Source organism: Bidens hawaiensis, unplaced genomic scaffold, assembly GCF_021521415.1.
Source record: "Bidens hawaiensis isolate Kalapana, Puna unplaced genomic scaffold, B.hawaiensis_p1.1 tig00017353_1, whole genome shotgun sequence".
NCBI lineage: Eukaryota > Viridiplantae > Streptophyta > Magnoliopsida > Asterales > Asteraceae > Bidens > Bidens hawaiensis.
In genome coordinates this window covers 1-12,849 of record NW_027492628.1, presented here as the reverse complement: position 1 = coordinate 12,849, position 12,849 = coordinate 1, and the positions used below count along the sequence as shown (strand labels likewise).

General features: G+C 34.1%; 1 protein-coding gene and 1 pseudogene across 2 annotated transcripts; one reads left to right on the top strand and one right to left on the bottom strand.

The window, feature by feature from the left end:
- The first annotated feature begins 3,677 nt into the window (after window positions 1-3,677).
- On the top strand, window positions 3,678-6,117 carry LOC143553710 (S-adenosylmethionine synthase 3-like). 2 transcript variants are annotated; one of them, XM_077043643.1, is made up of 2 exons: window positions 3,678-3,727; window positions 4,898-6,117. In XM_077043643.1, exon 2 carries the CDS (start codon window positions 4,922-4,924, stop codon window positions 6,092-6,094), a length of 1,173 nt encoding a protein of 390 aa, XP_076899758.1. In that variant the 5' UTR covers window positions 3,678-3,727; window positions 4,898-4,921; the 3' UTR covers window positions 6,095-6,117. The 2 variants fall into 2 exon arrangements, with proteins under 2 accessions (XP_076899758.1, XP_076899759.1); XM_077043644.1 differs by having other exon boundaries at window positions 3,724-3,741; window positions 4,915-6,117.
- A 2,441-nt stretch (window positions 6,118-8,558) lies between these two features.
- LOC143553693 (uncharacterized) lies at window positions 8,559-10,323 on the bottom strand (annotated as a pseudogene).
- Between the last annotated feature and the right edge of the window lie 2,526 nt (window positions 10,324-12,849).

Genomic DNA, 12,849 nt, shown 5'->3' with positions numbered 1-12,849 from the left:
TAAAACACAATGAAAAACACAATTAAATAACAAAACGTAAAAAACACAATGAAAAAAACACTATGAAAAAATAAAACACAATTGTATAACACAATTTTGTAAAACACAATTTTGGTAAAACACACCTTATAAAAAACCCACGAATTTTTTTTTATTTTTATATAACAATATGGTACTCATATAAAAGATAAAAAACACTCGTTATTAAGGTGAATTTTTTTTTAAAAAAAATATCGTATTAAAAAATTATGGACGTTTTAAAATGATGGGGGAATTTGACATGTGCATTGCATGTGGAGAGAGAAAATCAATAAATGTGGTATTCCTATTATGCCCTTATCCTTATTTTACACTTGATGATCTCTCTAATCTAATCTCAACCATTCAAGTTTAAAATAAATGAACAATATTATTTCCGATCCTTCCTACAAAAACTAATTTTCTTATTATAACTCAACCCTATAAATATAAAGTATTACTTACATATCACCTTTTTGGTGTTCACCTCTTTTTTATTTTATTTTTTCTTATTTTCTTTTACAGTTTTTTTCTTCTAAATAAGGTGAGTTTTATAAGCATCTGTTTAAAAATAGTCACTTGTTTATCTTAAAAGTCTTTCTATCTTATAAAAATTATTTAAAATTTCTTTGAAAGCTTTTTCTTTAAATCATTTATCTTATAGTGGCTGTACTTTTTTTAATTAAATGTTAGTTATGTAAAATATTTAAATAGCAAATCTATATCTATAATATATATATATATATATATAAACGAAAACCCAAAAATCCTACGTGTCGCGATGTGGTCGCTCCCCCTTTTTTTGGAGTCTCCAGACTTGCTTGATTTTTAAATTGAGGCTTCTCATGCATTTGACCCAAATTCACGGATATGGGTCTTATCAAACTCAGATATTTCTTAAACGGGTTATAACATCTCATTAAATTAAAAACTAATCTCACCAAATATTTGATTTAAAAATCCTATAAAGTAATGATATACCCAAAATTAATATCTGATTTATTTATAAAAAGTTATAAATTATTTATAATTAAAAAACCAATTTTATAGTAAAAAAAATAAACCGGTCTTGGGTCTTATCAAACCCAACCATAAGTATATTATTAACTTTCATATAATAAAAAAATAAAATCCAAAAATTAAATAATATATTATAAACAAATAAGATAAAACAACCCCCGTAATACGGGGGATAAAAACTAGTATAGGCATATACCTTGAAGTTCATAACTTACGTTGAATTATTTCATGATAGTTATTGCAATTATCGTTAGAAATGTTTTTGCAATATGCAAAACTAGCTCAATTTACAATAATATAAACCATATACGTTGAAAATAAAGTGGATACTAGTAAAGTATATACCCACAAAATATATACTCAATAGAAAAAAAAATTGGAATACATATTTCAAAAGTAACGTTTGAATTATGTGTGAAGTATATTTATAACTTGTTTCCAAAGAAAAGAATCTTGCTCTTTTTTTCCAAAATAGAAATTGAAATGAATGCTTTTAAAGTGTATATTTTGTAATCGGATGTTGATTTATCAATTTTTGTTCATCGTTGAATATCGGGCAACCATAGAAGATAATAAACCCCATATTAGACGGCCCATTAGGCTTTGGCACACCCAAGTTACTTATAACTCATAAAGAGAACTTACATGAGTGCGGGTTAATACCTAATTTTGGAAAACTGAATAGGCCTAACAGACTAAAGTAACAGTTAAACCTATACCTATATGCTATGATTTATGATTTTATGGTGTGAACTCTGGAAAGTAGGGATGAGATCGGTACCGTACTTTGTACTTGAAAATACTCGTATCAAAATCAGTAAATATGGGTATCCATACTTGTACCCTAATTTATGGTAATGGTACCGGTATAGGTACTTTAGGTACGATAGCCGCTTTGATACCATTTTTTTAAAAAAAAAAATCAATAAACGTGGTATCGATAGACGATACTAGTACCATAACTACAATTAGTTATTTATAACAAGGTTGCAAAAGTCGTTAGGCGGACCCTAGGCGGCCGACTGGGGAGTTGAGAGTACTCGGAGTACATGGAGAGTACTTGGACATGGTAAATATAAAGAAAATTAATTTTTGAATATTATATATTTGTCAAAATAAGCATAATTCACGTCAAAGTGGTACTCTAGCTAACTTGACAACTTTTGAATGCCTTTTAACTAACTTTTAGACAACCCTAACCCGCCTAGCTCGACTTTTGACTGCCTAGCCCGACTTTTTGTTCGACTTTTGACCGACTTTTAGAAATTCATTGCCCGACTAGCCCGACTTTTGACCACATAGCCCGCCTCTCTCGACTTTGACTGCTTCCGACTAATGAAGGCCGACTTGGAAAAAGTCTTCAAGGTAGGGGTCCAAGGACCAACTAGTCGGCCTTGGAATTCAACTTTTTAACACTGATTTATAAAATCAAAACCGTAATACCACAACCAACACATAATACCAAAACTAAAAATTAAACAAATCAGCCATAATATAAAATTCATTAATGGTGGCTGTTACTAGGTATTTATTGGAAAAAGATGAGAACAAAACTAGGGTTTGATTTTAGTGCTTAATATTTTGATTATCAATTGTTTTGAAAAACCCGCTTGAAGCCTTGAGGATATCTCAATAAAAACATGGTTAAAGTAATGAGTTTTAAAAATCTCAATAAAAATCTTTACATATTCCTAACGGGTACAGAATAATTGTACCTATATCTGAAATACGTTTAAATTAGAACTTAGACTTTATTAACTTATGAGAGCACTTGTTTGAGTTATTTCAAGCTTGATTTCTAAAGTTTAAGTTGAATCGTTATTATTTATTATTTAATTTACATTCATATATTTAATTTATATAAGTATTTTTAAATATAAATTTTATATCACATCATATATATTCTTTAGTTACTTTTAACATGATTTTATATAAAATATTATTTATTAGATAAGTATATTCATTTTACTAAACAAAAAAAATTATATAAATAATAAACTCACTTAAGCTCGCTGGTGACTATAATAAAGAAAATGTTTCCCCACATCTTGTATAATTTTAATTTTAAAATTGGTTTTACCGTGTCTTGTTCTGGTCCGGTTCGTCTACTTACTGAAAATCGGGAATCATAGTCTCATATCTGTTTGTGAAATTGTACCTCATACCCGATCCAATACCCATAAGATAATTAATTACATGCCAATATCGAGCTTATTTGCCGGTATCAGATTCCCTGTTTATGTTAGTGATTTTTAATTATGTATTTTTTTTACAATTATATATTTTAGATAATTGTATGCTTTTATCAGACTCAAACCTGATTAATTATTTTTTTATTAGTCCCATAATCGTCCACCTGTCCACTCCAAAATAACAGCAGGTAAAATTTAAACACATTCACTGTAATCTACTGTCAATTTAAAAGTTACATTAACCTGGTTGGTATCAAGGGTAAATTCATACGAATGTACACATTTTACGCGTTGGTGGATAGAAGTTGGTGAAAGGGCCCCACCAGGGTTGGTGAGGGGTCCACATCAAATTAGTAGGTGGTTTCTACGAGCACCCAACACCCATTCACACTATAAATATACCCCCATTCACTCCTAACCAATTCGTCTCTCTCTTAAGTCTTAACCTTAACCACCTCCTCCAGATCTCACCTTTTGATAATATTATTATTATTATTCTACCCAAATTAAGGTACCAATTATTATTATTATTATTATTATTTCTTCATGCTTTGCATAATTAGGTTTTATTACTTGCAGATCTGGCTCATTTTGTTGTGGAATGACGTCAGATCTGTTTAGTTTGTTCGTTTATTTATTAGATCTGGATTGTTTGCGTCGATCTTTTGTCGTGAAGCTTTAAATGTGTATTATTGTTTAGGTTAAAATGTTAAAAGTTACTGCTAGGTGACAGATCTTGTTGTTTATGTCTCAACCTTTTGGTGTTGGTTACTGGTTACTGATTGTTGTGATTTTGTATTTAAAGTACTGTTTAGGAGTAATTAATTAGAAAGTCAATTAATAAAAAGTCAACTGTATTGTATAGACTATCGACTAATACTTCATTAGTTGAAAATAGACTGTTAAGTGTTGGTTTATTATACTGATAGTTGTAGATCTCTAGCTATTTAATTCATTAGTGTGAGTATATGAACTAGAAATGAGCAAAAACCGAACCGTTAACTGAAAATTTTAATCTGAATTAACCGTAACCGAACAAACCGACGGTTATGGTTAAGTGAATATGATTAACTGAAAAGAGTTCAGCGGGTTGTGCACAGTAACCCCTCGATGCCAAAGAATGATAACTTTGTTTCTAGTAGGATCAATTTTGCCATTCAAAAGGGGTGGCGGCGCAACTTGTTGTCCGCTTACCTGCCTTTCTATTGTAATTGGATCCTTTTATTATAATATGCAAATCTTATTTAAAAAAAAATAACTGACCATTCGGTTATGGTTAATGTGCCTTTGTGAACCTGACCTGAACCCTAGTTGACGGTAAATGTACGCATGTTTAACCAACCGTGTGGTTATGATTTTGGTTATGCAATCTTCTATAACCGAACCGACTTTTGCAGATACCCTAAATTATGAACAATATTGATTTGATGTTGACTTCGATTATTAGATATGTATAAACTAAAAAGATTCCTTGTCTTATTATTTGGAATAAAGTTGTTTTAGATCTGTGAATTTGATTCTCATTCTAGTGGATTAAAGTAGTAGATTCCAATTAAGGTGATGATTCTGTAACACTATTAACCGTTGCTGTCACATTCGTAGTGTGTTCTATATCTATGATAAAAGATATTCGTATTGGATTGACCTTGACACGTCATATCAAACACTTTTTTGCATGTTTCAGTTAAGAGATGGAGACCTTTCTATTCACATCCGAGTCAGTCAACGAGGGACACCCCGACAAGCTTTGCGACCAGGTCTCGGACGCCATCCTTGACGCCTGCTTAGCACAAGACCCCGACAGCAAGGTTGCCTGTGAGACTTGCACCAAGACCAACATGGTCATGGTCTTCGGTGAGATCACCACCAAAGCAACCGTCGACTATGAGAAGATCGTCCGTGACACTTGCAGGGAAATTGGATTCACGTCTGCTGATGTCGGTCTTGATGCTGACAACTGTAAGGTGTTGGTTAACATTGAGCAACAGAGCCCCGACATTGCTCAGGGTGTTCACGGACATTTGACCAAGAAGCCGGAGGAAATCGGTGCTGGTGACCAAGGCCACATGTTCGGTTATGCTACTGATGAAACACCCGAGCTTATGCCTTTGACTCACGTCCTTGCGACTAAGCTTGGTGCTAAGTTAACCGAAGTGAGGAAGAACAACACTTGCCCGTGGCTCAGGCCGGACGGGAAGACCCAAGTGACCGTTGAGTACCTAAACGATAATGGTGCGATGGTTCCAATCAGGGTTCACACTGTTCTTATCTCAACCCAACACGATGAGACCGTGACAAACGACCAAATTGCTGCTGATCTTAAGGAGCACGTGATCAAGCCTGTCATCCCGGCTCAGTACCTTGATGAGAAGACCATCTTCCACTTGAACCCATCGGGTCGGTTTGTGATCGGTGGTCCACATGGTGATGCGGGTCTGACCGGGAGGAAGATTATTATTGACACATACGGTGGATGGGGTGCTCACGGTGGTGGTGCTTTCTCCGGGAAAGATCCAACTAAGGTGGACAGGTCTGGTGCTTACATTGTGAGGCAAGCAGCCAAGAGTGTTGTGGCCTCGGGGCTTGCACGCAGGTGCATTGTGCAGGTGTCTTATGCTATTGGTGTCGCTGAGCCATTGTCTGTGTTTGTGGATACATACAAGACTGGAACTATCCCGGATAAGGATATCCTTGCTCTGATTAAGGAGAACTTTGACTTTAGGCCCGGGATGATGGCTATTAATCTTGACTTGAAGAGGGGTGGGAACTACAGGTACCAGAAGACTGCTGCTTACGGTCACTTTGGACGTGATGATCCTGATTTCACCTGGGAGATTGTTAAGGATTTGAAGCCCAAAGCTTGAGTGTGACAGTTTCATGAGAATGATTCTTTGGCCCTGAACACGGCTCACGGAAAATAAACTAGCTTTTGTTGATTTTCTGTAGCTTTAAGATGGGAAAACATACGTAGGATCCTTTTGTTTGTTTGGTCATATGTTTGTTTGTGTTTCTGTGTCTTTTTCTTTAATATTTGCTTGCTGGGATTTCAAAACTTTGATGGAGATGCATATGTTACTACTTACATGTACTATGGAACTCAAGTTATTGAATTATCAACTTGCTATCGTTTATGTCAAAAGTATAATGAGTTGTTAATTCAGTTCTATTGAATGCATGAATGATGCCTATGAGACATCGATAAAGTTACGTGCTGGGATCAATCATGGCTGAACAATATTCTCGTCAGCATAAGTATATGCGATATATCAATGTTGTCATGGAGTTTGACATCACGAACAGTCCAACATTAGATGAGATTTGTGTAAAAAGAATTGGATTCGAGTTTATTTATTAAAATTATGCCAACTCAAATTAAACAAAAGATTAAAATTGGTCACTATTGGAACACTTGCTAACTTAAAATGGGTTAAATAAGTAACAATGGAACCTATTGGTAATCACCTTTTTTTTTTTAACAGTAACTTTCATAAAACAACCAAAAAAGCGAGTAACTATCGATTTCCACATATCCCAATCTAAACTCACACAATTTCCTTGGTTTTTTGTAACACCTTTGTTTCTCCCAACACTTTATCAATCTTTACCGGCTTGTTTTCGAAGATGAACTCGTTTCGATTTCCACCTATTGGGGTAGTCACTTGCTGGTGTGTGAAAGAATTTAGGGTGTATTATGTCATAAACATATTTCTTAATTTTGCAAGGATACTTATGAAATTTTCCCAATTTGATTCGGTTTCCTTTGTATTATCTATCTTTAGTTCATCGTTATGCTCCTATAGTCTTTAGTTCATCATTATACTCCAATAAAGAGTTGATCAATAACACTCCAATAATTTGATTAGGTTTTCATTATTCTATAGTCAACACCAACCTTCACAAAAATAAATATGGTAGATTAACCCTTTTTGATACCAATTTGTATCTTAAATGATTCAATTCAACCCAAGCTGATTTTAGTTCGAATTTTGACACGAATCAAAGTGATACTTTTCTATAACGACTCATTTTGAACTAAACTTAGTTTAACTCAACATCTAACCCAACCTGCCCGTTTTAGCAGGCTTATGTCACATATCAAAAGGCTTGAAATTTTCAGAAAAATCTAATTCATAAATCAAAGGACCTTGAGGCAAGGTCCTAGAACATTATACATAATATATTTGTATAAAACTTCCCATAAAAATCTACAGTCACATGATTTATTAGTATGAATAAGGTGAACTCGTCTATCACCTATAAAATAAACTCGCTTATAAAGTATTCACAAACAATACAATATGTTTTTCTGTTCACATAATCTCGCATTCCTTTGTTAGTTGTGTGCATCGGTACAGGTATCGGAAATAACGCCAAACTTAAACTTACCCATCTTATGAAGCAAGTCTACTGTCACATAGGGTAAGCTTTCCCTTAAAAGGGTTGAAAGGGACTGGCATCAAGAATAACACCCTACAAAACAGATCAATAACTTCTTGCTATTTCTAATATACTAAATGACTACCAGGCTAAGCTCTCCTCTGTGGGATATCCCGACTCCTGAGAGCCCGCAAAAGGGTTAGATATTACTCTCCATTTAATGTTCGTCAAATCGCTATGAATTTGTACACTAAGATATTGTTAAAAAGATAGGATCATCCTCAAATCAAATTGGCTATGACCTTTTGACAAATTTCTTCTAAGGCACTGTCTGGAACATCGATCCTCAAAATGAGAGCAAGGTGCTATAATGACGCGCGCCTCATGCAGTCGAAGTTGTACATGTTTTAACTTGATTTCAGCTTTGGTAGGGGCTAGCTAAGACCTCACCTTATCATCTTCACATCGATCCTGCAAGAAAATTAACATTTTGTACAAGTTCATCATTTTTTCAACAGCTTCTAACATGAATGGAAAACCTACGCAACAATGAATCTACATCTTCATACAAATTCACCTTTCCCCATTTTTTTTTATTTTTTAGCTGCATATAGATACATAAAGTACAAGGTAAAAGACTCTATTGAGTGTACCTGGTGATGACCTGTCCAATACCCAATGATTCTCATGAAAAGTGGTCATCTAGGCAGTCTTAGAAAGAGCCGCTCTTGACCAACCTGCACAAGACGCAAACAATTAGATTTTGATTTTTTTCAATCCACAAAAAAAATCATTTTGAACAGATTTTTCAGGGTATTATTGCTCACATCAGGTGAGTCTGATTGGTGTATAGTCATCAGTAGTGTCTCGAGACTACAGCTTGAAAACAGCTCTCCAGAAGAATCTTTTCTTTCAAGATTGCTCTTAAATCATGATATAAGTTTTACTTTATCACGTAAGCTTGAAAAACTTTTTAAGCACTTCCTTAGACTCATTATCCAACTTATGTGTGGTCAACAACTTCACTAGGTTAGTTGACGTGTGTGCATCTGCAGAAAAACCAGCATCAAGCATTCTTCTAAGAAACTGAATCGCCATTTTCGTCTCATTCCATCGAAGAAATCCTTGAATAATAATATTAAAGGTAAACGCATCTGGCATGCAGCCTGCAACCATCATATCCTGGAGCAAGTGATTTGCATCCTTAAGTTTACCATTTTTTAATAAACCATTCATCAAAATATTATACGTACGTAGGTTAGCCTGCAAACCTTGAGAAGAAAGATCCCGAAAAAGTTCCTGACCGACATCAATTTTCCCAGCTTTACACATGCCATCAATGAGAATATTCCAAAGAACAATATTAGGGCGCACTCCAACACATTCCATATTTCTTAATAGTGCTAATGCATCATCAAACTTTTCATTTTTATATAACGAATCTATCAAAGTAGAGTAAGTAACAATAGTTGGAACTAGGTCATGATTTTGTATGTCATCAAGAAGCAAAAGTGCATCCTTGAGTCTGCCAACATGGCACAAAGCCGTTGATGAGAGTATTGTAGGTCACAATGGTGGGATTAACTCGTTTTCCAGTCATTTCCTTAAATAATCTCAATGCTTCACTTATCATTCTACTCTTGCAATAACCGTTTATTAGAATATTATATGTATAAAAACCGGGGTCTAATCCTAACTCAGGAAGTTTCCTGAAAAGTTCCTCACCGACTTCAACTTTTCCAGCTTTACACATACCATCAATGAGAATATTGTATAAATCAATATTAGGAACCACTTTAATCTCTTCCATCGTCCTAAACAGCGTGAAGGCTTCATTAAATTTCCCATTTTTAAAACAAAAAATCAATCAACGTAGAGTACGCAACAACATCAGGAACCAAACCACAATCTTGCATTTCATCAAAACGAAGAAGCGCATCGTCAATTCTACCAACTCGACACAAACCGTTAATAAGAGTCGTGTACGTTACAATATCAGGAACTATTCTCTTTCCATACATTTCCTTAAACAGATATAAAGCTTCATCTAATCTCTTCATCTTGCAGTACCCGTTAATCAAAATATTATACGTAACAACATCAGGCACACATCTATACGACCTCATAACACCAATCACATCACCCGATTCCTTAACCTTCCCATCTTTACATAACGAATGAATTAAAATATTAAACGTAACCACATTCGGCGAAACGTTTCTCTCAAGCATTTCATCGAACAGTTGGCGTGCTTCTTCCCGTAAAACCCAACTCACACAACCCTTTAATCAAACAGTTGAACGTCGTAACATCCGGTCGAACACCTTTACCGATCATCTCACAGTAGATATCCACCGCCTCGGTAACCCGCTTATCTCTGCACAAACCATTAACAACCACATTGTAATAATGCACACCCATCTTATTATTATTACAATTCTCACTTCTTTCTATCTCTCTGAGCATAATAACAGCAGCTTGAGTGTCACCTGACTTACATAACCTCCGGAGAGTTGCCGCCACGTCAGCTTGAAACCCTAATTTTGATTGTGAAGTTTGATCATCAGTATGGATTTGATTCAATTGGTGAACCGGGTTAACAATTGTGCTATCGATTATGGTTTTAAAGGGGATTAATGAGTCTCTAAGCTCTCGGATTACAGTTTCTTGATGGGAAATTAATTTGGGGGTTTAGAGAAGAAGCAGCTTGTCTCATTGATATGGGTTTTACTAAACCCTAATTTGGGATTTCATATTAATCCCCAAAAATCCAAAATAGAAAGAAAGTAGTCCATGTTGAACAATTGGTAAGAAAAATGGTTATTATGTAATGTGTGTTGACTTTTTGATTGTGTTTTATAAGAAGGTCACAGATTTATTTACAATTCAAACTATTACAATAAAGTAACGTTTTGAACATGAGTTTTCAGTTTTGATGATGTAGTTTTTTTTTTTCAACTGCTTAAAGTACATTATTTATTTGTTACCCGGATTATTACAAAAAATTAATTATGAAATTTGGAATGTCTAAATTAGAAGTAAAACAATTTACTATGTTAAATTAAATGCTGGTTTAATTCAATCTAAGTATATTATGTTTCCGAGTAAGATTTAGAAAAAGGAATTGTAAGGTTGCCCACGGAAAATCGTGTTTGACGGCTTTGTTTAAGAAAATAGATGTAGATAAAAATATGGTAAGGAAAGTTCATATTATTTACATTCTTTTAAATTTTCATATTAGAGAGATCTAGAAGGAACGTATTTTTAACACGAACTCCAGAACACAATAGTTAATTATATAACTATTGTTTTTTCATTAAAAGTTAGATTAAAAAGACATAAATACCCTCCAATTTTACCGAATTTTTGAATGGAGTTCAAGTTCACAAAATGAATGAAAATGGCAAAAAAAGAAACCATAAGGAAGGGAAAATTTTTTTTGATAAAGGTAGCAAAAGTGACCAGATGACATTAACAAAAATGAAAATGACAGTTTACCCTATAGTAAGTATAATATCTACCGGGCTTTTAAGACCAATCCGACCAGTGAATGATAGAATGCCAACCCCACTTGCAAACGTTGGGTGTGATCATTTCTCCCAATATTATCTGTGATCAAGCCTTTGGCAGTTAATTTTAAAAACTGAATTATTAGTGTGCAGTTTTAAAATAAAAAAAAATAACAAAATCCTGATATCAACAATAGCTGCAATAATAAGAGGAACTATGAACCAAGTACATGTACCATTTCTAATAAAACAGAAACCACATTCCAGTTGAACATTCAAGCAAAATGCAAATTTAAATACATACTTCAGCTATTAAACCATGTTAACATGTTAATAAACTCAAAAGCAAAAAAAAATATTACAGTTAACGTGAAGCGGGGTCCATCTCAGACGGGTCAACTAGGCCTTCCAACACAACAAGTTCATCCAACAACGCGAGCTTTTCCTCCTCTAAAGATTTAACTGCATCTTGAACATCTTTCGTTTCTCTTCCCAAGCTAAATCTTTCTTCTCGAGAAGTAAATACTTGCGTCTCAAGGAACGATACTCGTTACTTGTTGAAGAATCGGGTAAAGAATCAGTAGTCGAGTTTTCTTGTTGTTGGAAGATTTGGGGTGACTTTCTTTTGGAAGGACGGTTTACTTCATGAGCACCCTGCATGTTGTTTTCCTTGTGTCTGGTTCTTTGGAAGCTTCTGTGCAGCGGGTTTCCTTTTTGTCGGTTTTGGTACGATTGTTTCCTCGACTGAAATCATATTATGGTCTTGCATGTTCTAAACTTCTGTAGTGTCAATCTGAACATAAAAAGAAAGGTAAAACCGTAAAACAACCAACAATCAACCTCAATCCAATACAGAACAATAACCAAACCGTTAACTGAAACCGTACCGAAAATCGGTAATCGGTTTTTTTTATATGCCCTTGGTTAACCCAAACAGAACCATTAATATTTTCATATGTTTCTAGCTTTTATACCTCCACTTCACGCATTTCTAAGGAAAAACTTTAGCCCAAAGTTGGTTTCAGACTTTCAGTTATTACCAAAATTTACCGAACTTAACAGAATACCAACAAACTAACCGAATAAATCAAACCGATTGGCTAATAACATAGATTAACTGATGACTTCAGTTTCGGTTAAAGCTAATAAGTAATAACCAAACCGAACCGTACACACCCCTAGTTAACATACACCTTTATGACTGATGATAATTTTGGTTCCGTCACACTGACAAACTAACCGAATACACCGAACCTATTAACCAAAAACAATTGGCTAATAAAATTTATTAACCAACGAGTTTGTTTTAAATCTATAACATATCTTATTATTCTTATGGAAGAGTACACAATTTAGATCAATTTGGGGGAACTAATTTGTCATCTACCTTCAGTTATCAATAATTGATTAAAAAAAAAGAAACTGTAGTAATAAACCCTAAGTAAAGTAAATCTGGCGGTATGAATTCAATTACAATTACATAAACGGTGTAATCATAAAAAAGAAAAGGATCCATACCTGTAATTAATTAAGCAAGCAAGCAAAGGAAACCGAGATTACGGAATAACGATCGATCGGAAGAACCTTGAATTTGGTGGAGAGGTAATAAATAAACAACAAGGTTTTGGAATATGATGCAACCTGCTTCTCAAAATATGTATATGTATATGTATGTATGATTTTGATATAAAGTCTATATCTATATTTCTTAGATTAATTTATTTTAGTTTTAG